This window comes from Microcebus murinus, chromosome 6, assembly GCF_040939455.1.
Source record: "Microcebus murinus isolate Inina chromosome 6, M.murinus_Inina_mat1.0, whole genome shotgun sequence".
NCBI lineage: Eukaryota > Metazoa > Chordata > Mammalia > Primates > Cheirogaleidae > Microcebus > Microcebus murinus.
This window is the reverse complement of record NC_134109.1, coordinates 83253640-83272009: the sequence shown is the minus strand read 5'-3', so window position 1 is coordinate 83272009 and position 18370 is coordinate 83253640. Positions and strand designations below refer to the sequence as shown.

The following is an 18370-nucleotide window of genomic DNA, read 5'->3' as shown; positions in this document are numbered from 1 at the left end:
AAAGAAAATAAGAAAATTCACACGATCAAGTAAATTTCATCCCATGGATGCCAGGCTCTTTCAACATACACAAATCAATAAATGTGATTTACTACATAAACAGAATTGAAAACAAAGACCACATGATCATCACAACAAACATAGAAAAAGCATTTGATAAAAACCAGTATCCTCCCTTTCATGATAAAAACCCTCAACAAACTAGGCACAGAAGGAACATACCTCAAAAATTATAAAAGTCATATGTGCCAAACTCACGTATATCAGAATGAACTGATATATAGTAAGCTTCCCATCAACACAGGCTGATGACAACCCATTAGGAATTTATAGAAATGGGTATTCATGTTTCTAGATGAAATCTGATCTTTGTTATGTGATAATACTAGGATACTTCTAGGTTTATATAAATTAACTCAAACTTTTAAAAAATGCTAATTACCTGAAATTAACAAAGAAATTATAGTTACAGTATTAGCAACATAAAAAAATGAAATCACCAAAACCATAATAAAAACCCTATACACACAAAAACAATACTTATAAATCTTGCCCAGTGATTCACAGTAATTAGGCTTTGTGAATACTATTACGACAAAACCCACCCCCATCAACAAGTCAACAGTAATTTATTTTTCTACTTGTCAAAGTAATAACCTTACATTATAATGAAAAAATTATCATAGAAATAATTATCTCAAGAACACAAAAGTAGTAAACAGTCATAACAAAATGTACAATGAATAACACTATACATTTATACTATTGTACAGTGCCTTAATGTTTCTCAAACTGCTTTTCTACCTGTTGTGCCATCTAATGTGAAAACAACGCTTGAGACAAACAAAACAGTTAGTATTCGTCTGATTTTACTATCTTCCTGAGGCTCAGAGGGATAAATGACTCTCCTTAGGTCACTCAAGTGGGTCCAGAAAATGCTTAAAAGTAAAATAACACTAAAATATAGACATCTCTTGAAAATGGACTCTATAAATGTCAGATTTCTCATCTGTACTTGCATAGAGAAAACATCCTAAGTTTCACTTTTAATGATACATAAGTATAAGGTAAAACCATTACCTTGGGTGTACTTCCTTTAATGAATTTTTTAATTGAAGACAACAAGCCGGTTTCATTCTTCGGTGGTTTTTCTCCTCCTGAAGGCAGGCTATCATCAACCTCTGAATATTTCCTCTTTGCTCTGGCAGTGCGTTGTGTCTGGATTTGATTTGATTGCTGAGAAGCTTTCCGTGTTCTCAGCCTCATCTTTTATGGGTGCCACATGTAAAACTATAACAGAAAAATAACAAAGGTTATTAAAATTCAACCTAGCATACCCAAATGTGCTCAGATTATAAAATAAAAATTTCTTGGTTTAAAAATAAGCCTAAATCTCTAGGAGACTGAAATAAGAAACTAACATTTTAAGCAAAAGGTATTATGTTTTGTACTTAATATGTAACCTTTCCAACAACCTCTGAAAAAAAAGGGTAACATCAAAGAGTGTGTTGTGCCTGCTCTTTCCACAATACTATGCTGCTTCTGCCCATGCCCACATTATCATTTGTTTAATCATTCGTTCAACAATTTATTTATTGATCACTTAACCACATTCAAGGCACTGGGATAGGTAAGCATTGAGTAAATAGTAAACAAGATATGACAAGGTATGACAAGGTCTGGCCCTTCTGGAAGTCACAATGTAGTGGAAAAAACTATCAGTCAATGCATGAATTCCATGAGCACAACTGTAATAATCACTAATCCTATTAGTGTAACAACAATGGTTCAATCATTTTGAGAAATCCCAATCTTACCACAGAAGATACTTTTAAAACTGAATTCACATCAGAAAAAAAATATGAGGCTATCTACTCTCAAAAATAATGAGGGAGTATTTCACTGGAAGGAAAGATGAACATCTGAAAAAGGAAGCTGATGTGTAGAGGTTTTGCTCATTTCATAAGTAGGTTGTAAAAGATGTATTTAATAGGCCCAAAAGGACTGAAAAAGTCAAGCCCTAATGAACTTCCAAAATTGACCGCTCACACAACGGATGAAGAAAACACATACTTTTCAATCACACATACAGTGCTCATCAAGATAGACCATATGCTGAGCCATAAAACAAGTCTCAATAAATTTTAAGACTAAACCTACACAAAGTATGTACTCTGACCCCAACTATAAATCAAATTATACATCAATAACCAAAAAACATTAAAAGTATCAAATATTTGGAAATTTAAAAATATATGTATAAATAAATCAGGAGCCAAAAGAACAAGGGAAATTAAAAATATTTTGAACTGAAAGATAACAAAAATAGAACACATAAAAATTTCTGAGATGTAGTAAGCAGTATTTAGTGGAAAATTATAAATATATATGCACCCAAAAACAGAACCTCAAAATATATAAAGGAAAAACTGTCACAACTGAGTGAAAAAGACAATTAATAATTAGAGACTTCAATACCCCACTTTCAGTAATGGATAGAACAACTAGACAAAAGATCAACAAGGAAATAGAAGACCTGAACAACTCTTTAGACCTAATATATATAAAACACTACAACAGCAACAGAAAACTCTCCTCAACTTACACATGAAACATTCTCCAGGATGGTACACCTGTTAGGACACAAGTCTTAATAAGTTTAAAAGAACTGAAATCAAATAAGTATGGGCATACCTCATTTTGTTGTGCTTTGCATATACCACGTTGGTTTTTTTGTGTGTGGGGGGGTGTTTTTTACAAATTGAAGCAACCCTGTGTTGACCAAGTCTTTCACCACTATTTTTAAAACAGCATACACTCACTTTACGTCTCTTCATCACATTTGGGTAATTCTTATAATATTTTAAACTTTGTCATTATTATTTTATCTATAATAATGACCTGTGATCTGTGATCTTTGATGTTACTGTTTGAATTGTTTTGGGGGCTATATGAATCACATCCATATAAGACAGCAAAAATAATAAATGCCAATTGTATTCTGACTGCTTCACTGACCATTCATTCCCCATCTCTCCCTCCCCTTGGGCTTTCCTATTCCCTGAAACACAAGGATATTGAAATGAGGCCAATTCATAACCCTACAATAGCCTCTACGTGTTGAAAGAAGAGTCAAACATCTCTTGCTTTACCAATAAATCAAAAACTAGAAATGATTAAGTTTAGTAAGGAAGGCATATCAAAAGCCAACACAGGTCAAAAGTTAGGCCTCTTGTGCCAAACAGCCAAGTTGTGAATGCAAAGGAAAAGTTCTTGAATGAAATTCAAAGTGCTAGTCTAGTAAACACAAGATAAGAAAGCAAAATAGCATTCTTTCTGATAAGGAAAAGTTTTAGTGGGCTAGAGAAAAGATCAAACCAGTCACAGCATTCCCTTAAGCCAAAGCCTAATGAAAGCTAAGAGAGTTGAGGAAGCTGGAAAAAAGTCTGAAGCTAGCAGAAGTTGGTTCATGAGGTTGAAGAAAAGAAGCCATCTCCATTAACATAAAAGTGCAAGGTGAAGCAGTCAAATGATGATGGGAGAAGCTGCAGCAAATTATCCAGATGATCCAGCAAAGACCATTGATGAAGGTGGCTACACTAAACAACAGATTTTCAGTGTAGACAAAACAGCCTCCTACTGGAAGATGATAACATGGAAGACTTCCATAGTTAGAGAGGAAAAGTCAATGCCTGGCTTCAAAGCTTCAAAGAGCAGTCTGATTCTCTTGTTAAGGGCTAATGCAGCTGTTAACTTAAAGTCGAAGCCAATGCTCATTTATAATTCCTAAAATCCTAGAGCCCTTATCAATAATGATAAATTTGCCTATGCTCTATAAATGGAACAACAAAGCCTGAATAACAGCACATCTGTTGACAACATGGTTTACTGATATTTCAAGTCCACTACTGAGACCTATTGCACACAAAAAAAGATTTCTTTCAAAATATTACTGTTCATTGTCAATGCACCTGGTCACCCAAGAGCTCTGATTGATCTGTATAAGAGATTAATGTTAGGCCAGGTGCGGTGGCTCACGCCTGTAATCCTAGCACTCTGGGAGGCCGAGGTGGGCGGATTGCTCCAGTCAGAAGTTCGAAACCAGCCTGAGCAAGAGCAAGACCCGTCTCTACTATAAATAGAAAGAAATTAATTGGCCAACTAATATATATAGAAAAAATTAGCTGGGCAAGGTGGCGCATGCCTGTAGTCCCAGCTACTCAGGAGGCTGAGGCAGAAGGATTGCTTGAGCCCAGGAGTTTAAGGTTGCTGTGAGCTAGGCTGTGCCACGGCACTCACTCTAGCCTGGGTAACAAAGTGAGACTCTGTCTCAAAAAAAAAAAAGAGAGATTAATGTTGTTTTCATGCCTGATAACACAATGTCCATTTTGCAGCCCATGGATCAAGGAGTCATTTTAACTTTCAAGTCTTATTATTAATATTTAGGAAACATATTTAGTAAGGCTATAGCTGCCACAGACAGTGATTTCTCTGATGGAGTTGGGCAAAGTAAATTGAAAACCACCTAGAAAGAATTCACCATTCCAGATGTCATTAAGAACATTCAAGATTCATGGGAGGACATCAAAATATCAACATTAACAGGAATTTGGAAGAAGTTGATTCCAACTCTCATGGATGATTTTGAGGGGTTCAAGAAAGACTTCAGTGGAGGAAGTCATTGCAGATATGATACAATCAACAAGAGAACTAAAATTAGAAGTAGAGGCTGAAGATACAACTAAATTGCTACAATCTCATGATAAAACTTAAACAAATGAAGCTACTTATGGATAAGCAAAGAACATGGTTTCTTCATTTCCTGGTGAAGATACTGTGAATAGAGTTGAAATGACAACAAAGGATTGAGAATATTACATAAATTTAGTTGATAAAGCAGTGGCAGCGTTGGAGAGAAATGATTCCAATTCTGAAAGAAGTTCTACTGTGGGTAAATGCTATCAAACAGCATCACATGCTTCAAAGAAATTTTTCATGAAGGATCAATTGATGTGGCAAACTTGTCTTATTTGAAGAAACTGCCATAGCCACCACCACCCCGATCAGTCAGCAGCTACCAATATAAAGGCAAGACCCTCCACCAGCAAAAAAAAAAATTATAATTGCCAAAGGCTCAGATGATTGCTAGCATTTTTAGCAATAAAGTATTTATTTATTTATTTAGAGACAAGGTCTGCCTCTGTCACCCAGGCAAGAGTGCAGTGGCCCACTATAACCTCCAATTCCTGGACTTAAGCAATCCCTTCTCACCTCAGCCTCCTGAGTAACTATGACTACAGGTAGATTCCTGGCTAATTTTTAAATTTTTTTGTAGAGACAGGGTCTTGCTGTGTTGCCCAGGCAGGTTTCAAACTCATGGCCTCAAATAATCCTCCCATCTTGGCCTGCCAGAGCACTGGAATTAGAGGGGTGAGCCACTGCACCTGGCCACAATAACGTATTTTTAAAATTAAGATGTGTATATTGTTCTTTTAGACATAATACTTTTGTTGCACACTTAAACACAGTATAGTAAAAAAAGCTTTTATAGGCACTGAGAAACCAAAACATTCATGTCACTCACTTTATTGCAATATTCATTTTAGTGCAGTGGAACCACACCTGCAATATCTCTGAGGTACGCCTATACATGGTGTCCAACCACAATGGGATTAAATTAGAAATATAAGAAAGAGGAGAAATAAATAAAATAGATAACAGAAAAACATTGAAAATCAATGAAACCAAAGTTGCTTCTTTGAAAAGAGCAACAAAATTGACGAAGCTTTGACTAGGCTAGCCAAGAAAAAAAGACATTCAACTTACTAAAGTCAGAAAAAAAGAGAAGACATTAATACCAACCTTATAGAAATAAAAATGATTATAAAGGGATACTATGAACAATTTTATGCCAATAAATTAGATAACCTAGATAAAATGGACAAATTTCTAGAGAGACATAAGCAACCAAAATGGACTAAAGAAATAGAAAATCTGAAGACTGATAAACAGATAAGAGATTGAATTAGTAATCAAAAAACTTCCCACAGAGAAAAGGCCAGGACCAGATGACTTCACTAGTGAATTATACTGACAATTTATTTTGCTTTGTTTTGTTCTTGAGACAGAGTCTCTGTCGTCCTGTGTAGAGTGCTGTGGTGTCATGGTAGCTCACTGCAACCTCAAACTCTTGGGTCAAATGATTTTCTTGTATTAGCCTCCCAAGTAGCTGGGAACTACAGAAATGTGCCACAGTGCCTGGTTAATTTTTCTAATTTTTAGTAAAGACAGAATATTGCTCTTGCTCAGGCTGCTCTCACAGTCCCTCCACCTCGCCTCCCAGAGTGCTAGGATTACAGGCACCATCCACCTCATCCAGTCTGTACTAAATATTTAAAGAATTAACAGCAATCCTCCTCCAGTTCCTCTAAAAAAAAAAAAATTGAAGAACATCTCTCAACTCATTCTATGAAGCCACCCTTACCATAATACCAAAGTCAGATAAAGACATCACAAGAAAAGAAAACCACAAGTCAATGTTAATATCCTTTATGGGCTACACGAAATAGAGCTCATGCCTGTAATCCTAGCACTTTGGGAGGCCAAGGTGAGGAGGAAGGATCGCTTGAGACCAGGAGTTGGAGACCAGCCTGAGCAACACAGCAAGATTTTGTCTCTACAAAAAAAACAGAAAAATTAGAGGCATGGTGGACCATGTCTGTAGTCCCACCTACTCGGGAGGCTGAGGCAGGAGGATCTCTTGAACCCAGGAGTTTAAGGTTGCAGTGAGCTATAATGACGCCACTGCTCTCTAGCCCAGGCAAAAGGGCCAGACCCTATCTCAAAAGAAAAGTATAAATTAAAACCACAAAGGCATATCAATTTACATCTACTAAAATGGCAAAAAGTCTTAACTTTCATACTCTATTGATACAAATGTCAGTTTTTGGTAAAGTCGTACAATTTCTAATGTACATTTAACTCTTTGACCCAGTAATTTCACTTCTAAGTTGTTATCTAAGAGAAACACATTCACAATATAGTTTTACAAAAATGTTTTTCTGGTGGCCTTAGTCACAATAAGGCTGTTTCTAGTTCCAAAGTAGAAACAACAAAAATGCCCAACAACAGAAAGTTGACTAAGGTGGTGTTTTCATACAATAGAATACTAATCAGCATCAGAAAGTAATTGTTAATTACTGATATCATTAATTAAAAAAAATCCCACAGGCCGGGCGCTGTGGCTCACGCCTGTAATCCTAGCTCTTGGGAGGCTGAGGCGGGCGGATTGCTCAAGGTCAGGAGTTCGAAACCAGCCTGAGCAAGAGCAAGACCCCGTCTCTACTATAAATAGAAAGAAATTAATTGGCCAACTGATATATATATAAAAAATTAGCCGGGCATGGTGGCGCATGCCTGTAGTCCCAGCTACCCGGGAGGCTGAGGCAGAAGGATCACTCGAGCCCAGGAGTTTGAGGTTGCTGTGAGCTAGGCTGACGCCACGGCACTCACTCTAGCCTGGGCAACAAAGCGAGACTCTGTCTCAAAAAAAAAAAAAAAAAAAAAAATCCCACAGACATGCTGAACAACTGCACACACAAAAGAATATGACACCATTAACAAGAAATTTTATTAGAGACAAAAATAATTTACAGAGAAAAAAATCAGAAAAGAAGTTGCCTTAGGGAAAGGAAATGCTCTCTAATCTCATAGAAGTATGGACCTATTTGCCAAAATTTTACAGCTAAGATCTGTGCTCAGTATGTTTTAGTTCAGCCAGGCCTGGTGGCTCATTCATGCCTGTAATCCTACCATTTCCCCGAAAATAAGACCTACACATAAAATAAGCCATAGCAGGATTCCTAAGCATTTGTGCAATATAAGCCCTACCCTGAAAATAAGACCTAGTGATGGGCGTGGCTACACAGCATATATGCACAACCCATGCAGGTCGTGACACAGAGGGGTAAAGAAGACAGCAGCCCTTTTCATCTGCCTCATCATGACAAGTACAATCCCAGAGGTGATCAGAAAGGTGCAGGCAGTCCCACCAACAAGGTCGGCTGCCCCTGTCAGGTCCCAGTCATCCTGTGCGTGTTGCAAGCTGAGGCTTTGAGGGGAAAATAACACATCCCCTGAAAATAAACCCTAGGGTGTCTTCATGAGGAAAAATAAATATAAGACCCTGTCTTATTTTCGGGGAAACACAATAGCACTCTGGGAGGGCGAGGCAGAAGGATCACTCAAGGTCAGGAGTTCAAAACCAGCCTGAGCAAAAGCGAGACACTCCTTCTCTTCCTCTTCCTTCTCTACGAAAGAAAGAAAGGAAAGCAGGAGAGAGGGGGGGGAGGGGGAAGGGAAAGGGAAAGGGAAAGGGAGAAAGAAGAAAGAAAGAAAAGAAAAGAAAAGAAAAGAAAAGAAAAGAAAAGAAAAGAAAAGAAAAGAAAAGAAAAGAAAAGAAAAGAAAAGAAAAGAAAAGAAAAGAAAAGAAAAGAAAAAGGGCTGGGCGCGGTGGCTCACGCCTGTAATCCTAGCTCTCTGGGAGGCCGAGGCGGGTGGATTGCTCGAGGTCAGGAGTTCGAAACCAACCTGAGCAAGAGCGAGACCCCGTCTCTACTATACATAGAAAGAAATTAATTGGCCAACTAATACATATACAAAAAATTAGCCGGGCATGGTGGCGCATGCCTGTAGTCCCAGCTACTTGGGAGGCTGAGGCAGAAGGATTGCTTGAGCCAGGAGTTTGAGGTTGCTGTGAGCTAGGCTGACGCCACGGCACTCACTCTAGCCTAGGCAACAAAGTGAGACTCTGTCAAAAAAAAAAAAAAAAAAAAAAAGAAAGAAAGAAAGAAAGAAAGAAAGAAAGAAAGAAAGAAAGAAAGAAAGAAAGAAAGAAAGAAAGAAAGAAAGAGAAAGAAAGAAAGAAAGAAAGAAAGAAAGAAAGAAAGAAAGAAAGAAAGAAAGAAAGAAAGAAAGAAAGAAAGAAAGAAAGAAAGGAAAGAAAGAAAGAAAAGAAAAGAAAAGAAAAGAAAAGAAAAGAAAAGAAAAGAAAAGAAAAGAAAAGAAAAGAAAAGAAAAGAAAAGAAAAGAAAAGAAAAGAAAAGAAAAGAAAAGAAATTAGCTGGACAACTAAAACTATACAGAAAAAAAATTTAGCCAGGTATGGTGGCCCATGCCTGTAGTTCCAGCTACTCAGGAGGCTGAGGCAGGAGGATCGCTTGAGCCCAGGAGTTTGAGGTTGCTGTGAACTAGGCTGATGTCACAGCATTCTAGCCCCAGCAACACAGTGAGACTGTCTCCAAAAAAAGGGAGAAGAAATTTAACTCTGGCAACTTGGTTAAACAACTCAAAGTTTGGGATTTTTTTTTATGTCACCTTAATACTTTAAAAACAGATATTTATATAAATTTTTAGTTTTCCAGCTAATTTCTTTCTATTTTTAGTAGAGATGGGGGTCTTGCTCTTGCTCAGGCTGGAACAGATGTCATTTACTAAGTGTTATGTGCAAAGCACTGTTGTAGCTGCTAAAATCTTTTAAACTATATAAAGTAGTTGAACCACATAAAGTAGCCTATTATTTCCATTTTACAAAAGAGAAATAGAGGTAGAGAAGATATAAGTGTTTTAAGTAACAATTTCTGGATAATTTCAAAAATAAGCTACAATGTAAAAATAGTATATTTATCATGAACAGAACATTTTTTTTTCTTTTGGAGACAGAGTCTTGCTTTGTTGCCCAGGCTAGAGTGAGTGCCCTGGCATCAGCCTAGCTCACAGCAACCTCAAACTCCTGGGCTGAAGCAATCCTACTGCCTCAGCCTCCCGAGTAGCTGGAACTACAGGCACGCGTGGGCCACCATGCCCGGCTAATTTATATATATATTCGTTGGCCAATTAATTTCTTTCTATTTTTATAATAGAGACGGGGTCTCGCTCAGGCTGGTTTTGAACTCCTGACCTTAAGCAATCCGCCCGCCTCAGCCTCACAGAGTGCTAGGATTACAAGCATGAGCCACCACGCCCAGCCAGAACATTTTAACTAATTAATAAGTTAGTAAAAATTCCAATTTCCCATTACTCTCTAATGTTTTTTACTTCTGCTTTTTGCCTAAACAGTCCATTGGAATGGATGATTTTTCTGCAGAATCTTTGGCTGTGCAAAAACCTCAAAATAAGGGTAACTTGTAAAAGCTGTGTTTACTAATTGGCTGCTAGGAGCTCAAAATTAAACTTCTTACAGAAACAATGTTACAAATAATGCAGGCACCCAGGGCAGCTTCTATGGCAGTTAACCCATAATATAACTGAATTTAAAAATCCATTATACAAAAAACTTAATCCATACAAAAAACTTAATCCATTATACAAATAATATGAAAAACTACATTTCATATCTCAACACCAGGCCTATCTGCACCCCTATTAGAGCTATATAGTATCTGGTGCTGGGAAAAAATGGATATCTAAATGCAAAAAAAAAAAAAAAAAAAAAAATGAAGTGGGACACTTACCTTACACTAATATACAAAATTAACTCAAAATGGAACAAAGACCTAAATGCAAGAGCTAAAACTAGAAAACTCTTAGAAAATATAAAGAAAAAGCTCATGAAATTTGGCAATGGTTTCTTGGATACGATGCCATAAGCACAGACAACAAAAGAAAATGGATAAACGGGACATCAAAATTAAACTGTTATGTATCAAAGGACTCTATCAACAGAGGGATAAGGTCACCCTTGGAATGGGAGAAAATATTTGCAAATCATACATTTCATAAGGAGTTGATATCCCAAATATATAAAGAAAAAACCCAATTAATAAATGGACAAAGGACTTGAACAGCATTTCTCCAAAGAGGATATACAAATAGACAATAATCACATGAAAATACACTTGACACATCACTAATCATTAGGGAAATACAAATTAAAACCACAATGAGATACAACTTCATACTCATTAGGATGACTATTATCCAAAAAGAAAAAAAAAGGGAGAACAAAATAAGAAGTGCTGGCAAGAATTGTGGAGAAATTAGAATCCTTGTGCATTGCTGGTAAGAATGCTGTAGCTGCTATGGAAAATGGTATGACAGTTCCTCAAAAAATTAATGGAGTTAAAGTAAAAACTCAAACAGTACACCTACATTCACAGCAGCATTATTCACAATAGCTAAAAGATGGAAGCAACCTAAGTGTCTATCAATGGATGAATGAATAAAATAATTTGGTACACACATACAATTAAATAGTATTCAGCCTTAAAAAAGGAGGTAATTCTGACATCTAATATAGATGAACCTTGATGACTATTAATGAATATGGAATTTCAGTTTGAGAAGATGAAAAAAGTTCTGAAAATGGATGCCAGTGATAGTTACAAAAAAAGGCGAATATACTTAATGTCACCGAACTGTATACTTAAAAATGGTTAAAATGTCATATTTTACGTTATGTATATTTTATCACATTAAAAAAAAAAAACTAAATATCTTCATTTAACCCAAAGATTTCTAATGGAGTGAAAGATGAGGATTCTGGAATGGGAAAACAAAATGTCTTCTATTTTTTTCTAACAAAGTACTATGAACAAGGAGTAGAATATAATGGGAACAAAAGAAAAGGACAGAAAAGGGGGCAAGTAAAATTTGCCCTTCTACCCTACCTTTTTAATAATTACTTCTTTTTTAAAAATGATAAAATATCTGTAGACCCAAAAAAAGGGCAAATTGTCACATACACAGACTACTGAAATATCTACTCTTAATTGTGCATTTAAAAATCCACAATATATCTAGTTTTTCTGGGCACTTCATAACAGGAAGTAGAATGGGAGGATAAGCAGGATTGGGAGAAAGAGACTGGAATAAAGATGACAAAAAGTGTAGAGGAGGAGATGACCACAAGTCAGTTTTGGGGGAACCACAGTGTTTAAGGAAGAAGAAAAAGCAACCTAGGGCCAGCTGGAGAATTATTATCTCTCCACTATCAATCTAGCCAATTTGAACCCTTTCTTTTGGTCTAAACCAACGAGAAGGCAACCTGAGGGCAAAGAAGTCAAAGAATTACAAAATACAGTCCCAGAAAAGAGGAGAGTGCTTCCAGGACCCATTGAAGTTTTGCATAGAGATCCATTCTCACAAATTAATTGGAGTCTGCCCACGCTAAAGAAAGCTGAAAAGAATGCCACCACCAGCCTAACAACAAGCAAAAAACTGAATAAACTACAAAATTAAACCTATCTTGAACCATCAGAGAGGTGAAGACTCAAGGCAACAAGTCTCAAATCCAAGAAAAGACAAACCCTTCCTAGAAGAAACAGGCTACAAGCACTGGCTCACCTGTGGTACAGCAGGGGAAAAACAATGGTTCCATAAAAGCAGGTAAAAAGAATTCATCTAAAATTGTTAATAAACAGCTAAAGGCAAAGTGTGTGGATCAGCATGAGTGTATATTATACCCAGGGGCCACAAATTCAACAGAAATTCAAACCTATTTGCAAGATTTTTGCCAGACCTCTACCAGGTTCACACAATATGGGAACACTGAACCAGAGAGCCTTCCTCGGTATGGCAGGGCTGGAGGAAGGAAGTAGTCTCTACAATGTTGGAAAAATACAAAGCCCCAACCAGATCCGTTTCCCCTAAGGAACAAAAGTTTGAAGGCACTGGGGTAGGAACAGCATGCGCAGTGATCCAGTCAAGGCACAAGTGAAGGATGAGGGAAAGGTGAAAGAAATAACTCTCCACCAAGAGGGCAGGGTTAGGAAACAGTCTTGGACCAGGACATTAGAGATCTACCACTGAGGCAGGAGAGAGAAACTCTTTTTCCAAACAAGACCTGCAAAGATACAATATGCAGTTTGGGCTAGAGGAGTGAGATCACTGAGAGTCCTACTTGTGATGCCCAGGCACACAGGGCCTATCCAAGATTGAGCCTGGACCAAGACAACAAGATATTCCTGACTCCACCACCAGGCTATCAAGTACCAATTAACAAATAAATAGTCTACCTCTTGGAGACGGTCAAGAGCACAGGGAAAACCAGAAGTTAAGAGCTGATCAGGAAAATTGAGAAATGTCTTCCCAACTCCCAGCCTAAGCACAAAGTAACACAAAAGAAATGTGAAGCCAATAGTGCACTCAAAGTACCCTTTGCAACAACAAAACAGAAATTCAGCTTAACTCCTGAAAGACTCACTCAATCCCTTATACTATAAGTCCAGGAATGCAATTTGCCAGGTATAAATACTATTGACTAAGTCTTTACTGTACTATTCACAATATCTAGCATTCAGTAAATATTGCAAGACACAAAAAAAGAAGTTACAAATCACTGTGAAAAGACAAAACATTCAATAGAAACAAATCAATGAAGTTAAAAACAAAAACAGGCCGGGCGCTGTGGCTCACGCCTGTAATCCTAGCTCTTGGGAGGCCGAGGCGGGCGGATTGCTCAAGGTCAGGAGTTCAAAACCAGCCTGAGCAAGAGCGAGACCCCGTCTCTACTATAAATAGAAAGAAATTAATTGGCCAACTGATATATATATATAAAAAAAAAAAATTAGCCGGGCATGGTGGCGCATGCCTGTAGTCCCAGCTACCCGGGAGGCTGAGGCAGAAGGATCACTCGAGCCCAGGAGTTTGAGGTTGCTGTGAGCTAGGCTGACGCCATGGCACTCACTCTAGCCTGGGCAACAAAGTGAGACTCTGTCTCAAAAAAAAAAAACAAAACAAAACAAAAACAAAAACAAAAAAAATCAATGGAACCAGAAGTTGAATTTTTTACAAAGATCAGTAATGTGATAAACCTCTAGCAGGACTGAGAACAAAGATACAAATTACCAACATTGGGAAAGAAAAGTGGATATCACTACACATTCTATAGATTATGGAATATTACAAACAACTTTGTACCCACACACTCAACAATTCTGACAAAATGGTCAAATTTCCCAAAAAAATAAGAACCACCAAAGCTCACACAATAATAGATAACCTGATTAACCCATATCTATTTTAAAAATTTAAACTGTAGTAAAAACCTCCAACACAGAAAACTCCAGGCCCAGATGGCTTCACTGGGGAATCCTACCAAACATCTAAAAAGAAACAATACCAAATCTACATATACACTTCCAGTAAAGAGCAGAGATGGGAATACTTCCCAATTCATTTTATAAGGCCAACATTACCCTGAAAATAAAACCAAATAGACAATACACATTCATTGGGCCTAGTACAAGTTAGAGGTTGCCTACATAACATCAGCAACAATCTAACTTTCTTCAATTTAAAATATAAAGCAAAGAGTTTAAACATACATATACAACCTCACCTTGGTTAATCCTACTATTTGTGTTTTTATAAAATTTAACCCATCCTCTCAGTTCTTTAGCGCTCCGTTCCTAGAGAAATTCCTTTCTATACAGGTTGAGCATCCTCATCTGAAAATCTGAAATCCGATTATGCTACATAATTCAGAAATTTTTTGAGCAAGGACATGACATTCATAGGAAATACTCAATGAGTATAATGCAAATATTCCCAAATCTAAAAAAATCCCAAATCCACTTCTCATCCAAGCATTTCAGATAAGGGACACTCAACTTGTATCACTAAAAAATAGAATAAACAAGTAAAGATTGGGAAATAAGCACACTTAGGAACTAAATCTACTAATGAATGAGAATGATATGATTGAAGTAGATTATGTCACAAAACAAACATAGCAAAGGGGGCAAAAACATTTTAAGGGCAAGAATTCCTGACTTTTTCAACATTTGAATCAGATATCATTTCAGGAATTTAAAAAGCTGATTGTCAAGCAATCCAAAATTAGGCAAAGTTTCCATTCTAATTACCTGCAGCTCAGGTAAAAGAATTAGAGAAAGGGAATGTCTGGAGATGGAGAAAAAGCCTCTTCCAATGTTCATTACAAACTACAACATTAATTCTTCTAGTTTCTCTAGACTACTATCTCTAAATTTCAGATTCACATCCAGCCACTTTTACTTGGCACTTCAAATTCAACTTACCCAAAACTGAATTCATTTTTCCCATACCACTCCCATACAAAAACCTGCCCTTCCTACTATATTTCTCCTACTACATTCTTCATCACAGGCAATGCTACCACCATCTAATCAACCAAGCCAAAAACTTGAAACCATCCTAAATACCCTACTCATTATTCCTCTCCCTTATCCCCTATAGCTCAATCACCAAATCCTAATAATTTTACCTCTACAATATTTCTTTTTTTTTTTTTTTGAGACAGAGTCTCGCTTTGTTGTCCAGGCTAGAGTGAGTGCCGTGGCGTCAGCCTAGCTCACAGCAACCTCAAACTCCTGGGCTCGAGCAATCCTTCTGCCTCAGCCTCCCGAGTAGCTGGGACTACAGGCATGCGCCACCATGCCCGGCTAATATTTATATATATATATATATATATCAGTTGGCCAATTAATTTCTTTCTATTTATAGTAGAGACGGGGTCTCGCTCTTGCTCAGGCTGGTTTTGAACTCCTGACCTCGAGCAATCCGCCGGCCTCCGCCTCCCAAGAGCTAGGATTACAGGCGTGAGCCACCGCGCCCGGCCTACAATATTTCTTAATCTTGTCCCCTTTAAATCCATCTTCTGCAGTGCCCAAATCTGCCTATTCTTCTCATCAGGTTTCCCAAGAACTGCCTTCAAATAAAGACTAAACTCTCCAGCATTGTATATAAAATCCACAAGATCTACTCCTCAGTCTCTTTTCTTTTTTGAGAAAGAGTCTCACTCTGTTGCCCCAGCTAAAGTGCCATGGTGTCAGCCTAGCTCACAGCAACCTCAAACTCCTGGGCTCAAGCAATCCCTCCTTCCTCAGCCTCCCAGGTAGCTGGGACTACAGGCACGTGCCACCATGCCCAGCTAATTTTTTCTATTTTTAGGTGTTTGGCTAATTTCTTTCTATTTATAGTAGAGACAGGGCCTCACTCTTGCTCAGGCTCGTCTTGAACTCCTGAGCTCAAGCAATCCTCCCACCTTGGCCTCCAAGAGTGCTAGGATTACAGGCATGAGCAACCCGGCCCGGCCTGCCAGTCTCTTTCCAGTGTTATTTGCTGCCTCATTCTTTGCACTGCAGTAATAATAGTCTCCTGCCCACACTGTGCTCTATACATGCTTCTGCTTTTCCCTTTACCTCAAACATTCTTTCAACTAATATTTTCATTGTTTAAAACTCAGTCCAAGTATCATGTAGTCCAATAAGTAACCAACTCTATACCCAAATCTATGTAAACCTTGTGATTATCTCTACCTTAGCTCTCAACAAATCATATCAAAATAACCTTTCTCTTTAATCACACTTAATTGTAAGAGTCTTGAAGGGAGAAACCTGATCTACAACTCTGGTAAAGTAACCTGGGACACAAGTTAACTCAATCTTTGTTGAACACTACTGCAATTTCTCTCAAAAAGACTAGATTAGATGGGAAAAACTGTATCACTGAAACATAAACAATCCTCATTGCAGTAATCAATTCTTGTTCACAAAAAAGGGGCCTATAAATAAAACTAAAAATGTTCCTTCCTCATAAGATTTCCTTCCTCTTCACAAAATCCCTAATATCAAGCAATCTTTGAAACACACGATTATGGTTACAAATTATCTTGTGTTAACAGTAAGATTACAATAATAATATAAGCATAAACTCAGGTGATAAATTTGATATTGAGGGGTTAGGCATGGAGGCTCATGCCTGTGATGCCAGCACTATGGGAGGCCCAGGAAAGAGGATCACTTGAAGCCAGGAGTTTGAGACCAGCCTAAGCAACATGGTAAGACCCCATCTCTACAAAACATAAATAGAAAATAAATAAAATAAATTTGCTATTGAGGTCTTGAGTGCACAAATCTCTACCTAAACACATGAAGAAAAATAGCATATTGTATTTGAAGAATCTTTAAATTACAGTACCTAGAACTAAGTAATGTCTCCTCTTTTAAACAAGTATGTCTGCTGAAAGAGAGAAGTCGTATACAGGTTGGGCATCCCTAATCTGAAAATCTGAAATTCAAAATGTCCCCAAATCCAAAACTTTTTGAGCACTATCATGACACCACAAGTGGAAAATTCCATATCTGACTTCATTTGACAGGTCAGTCAAAACACTTTCAAGCACAAAATTATTTAAAATATTGCATAAAACTATGTATATAAGGTGTATATGAAATATAAATCAATTTTGTATTCGGACTTGGATCGTATCTCCAAGATATCTCATTATATATATGCAAATATTCCAAAATTTTAAAAAATCTGAAATCTGAAACACTTCTGGTTCCAAGCATTTCAGATAAGTGATACTCAACCTGTACGGATGTATCAGACATTAAGAGGAAAAAAGAGTGGGTAATAAATATAAACAATGAAAACTGTAAAAAAAGATCACAAATCAAACTTTAAAGGCAACAAAGTCAAGGTTTGTCATAAAAGTTTAGGTATGTATTAATTATATTGGCTATATAAAGAATGATACATGCATGCAAGGTTCCAGAATAGCCTCCTAAAAGAGTTATTGGAGGAATTACCTCTAGACCAGGAGGAAGGAAGCCAGATTCCAGTACTTAATCGATCATTAGTTAGTAAAGTCATGTAATCATTCTAGCATTTCATTTCCTCAAAAGCAAGTTACTGAACATCAGATCTGTGCATTTTACTACATGTAAATTTTACCTTAAAAAAATTAAAATATGCTGTCAAAAATGGGAAATGAGTCATTAATTAATCACAGCTGTCTTCATCTTTCTATTATATACAACTGTTCCTGCAGCACCCTAATTAAGACATTTACTACATGTTAAAGTCTCTCCAGAATGATTCATCATTAATAAAACCCAGATGTTATTGAATTAGTGACCTCATTGGTCTCCTCTAGCTCTAAAATTCTATTCATCTGTTAATTTATACTCTACCTTACAAATGGTGTGATTACTAAATTTATATTAACTTGTATCCATGAAAGAAAAAGCTAAAAGTCATCACCTCATTTGACACCAACTGACATTTTCAAAAGTGGCAGCATCTACTTCTACTTAGTCTATATTTCTAGCCCAACTAATCTGAAATCAACACCTTCAGGTATTTCCACTGTCGACTTTTACTCTCCACTACTTCCCTAAACCTTCAATGAATGACTTCAGGAAGAGATTTCTGTCACCTAAAAAAACAAAAATCAAAAGTCAACTAGGGAAGAAGGAATGAGTAGAGGAGCATTATATAAAGCACCAACTCTAAGACAGGGAGATCATTCAGATATATGTTTTTATTTAGTTGTTGGTTTTTTTTTTTTTTGAGACAGAGTCTCATTCTGTTGCCCTCAGTAGAG

General features: G+C 37.1%; 1 protein-coding gene across 4 annotated transcripts in view; it reads right to left on the bottom strand.

The window, feature by feature from the left end:
- CTDSPL2 (CTD small phosphatase like 2) overlaps nt 1-18370 on the bottom strand; it is an 87257-nt gene that overhangs the window by 57406 nt on the left and 11481 nt on the right. For all 4 annotated transcript variants that reach the window (XM_012766689.3, XM_076004310.1, XM_012766687.3 and 1 more), the window contains exon 2: nt 1081-1290. In XM_012766689.3, coding sequence (XP_012622143.1) covers nt 1081-1266 — 186 coding nt within the window. In that variant the 5' untranslated portion in view covers nt 1267-1290. The remainder of the gene's footprint in view (nt 1-1080; nt 1291-18370) is intronic.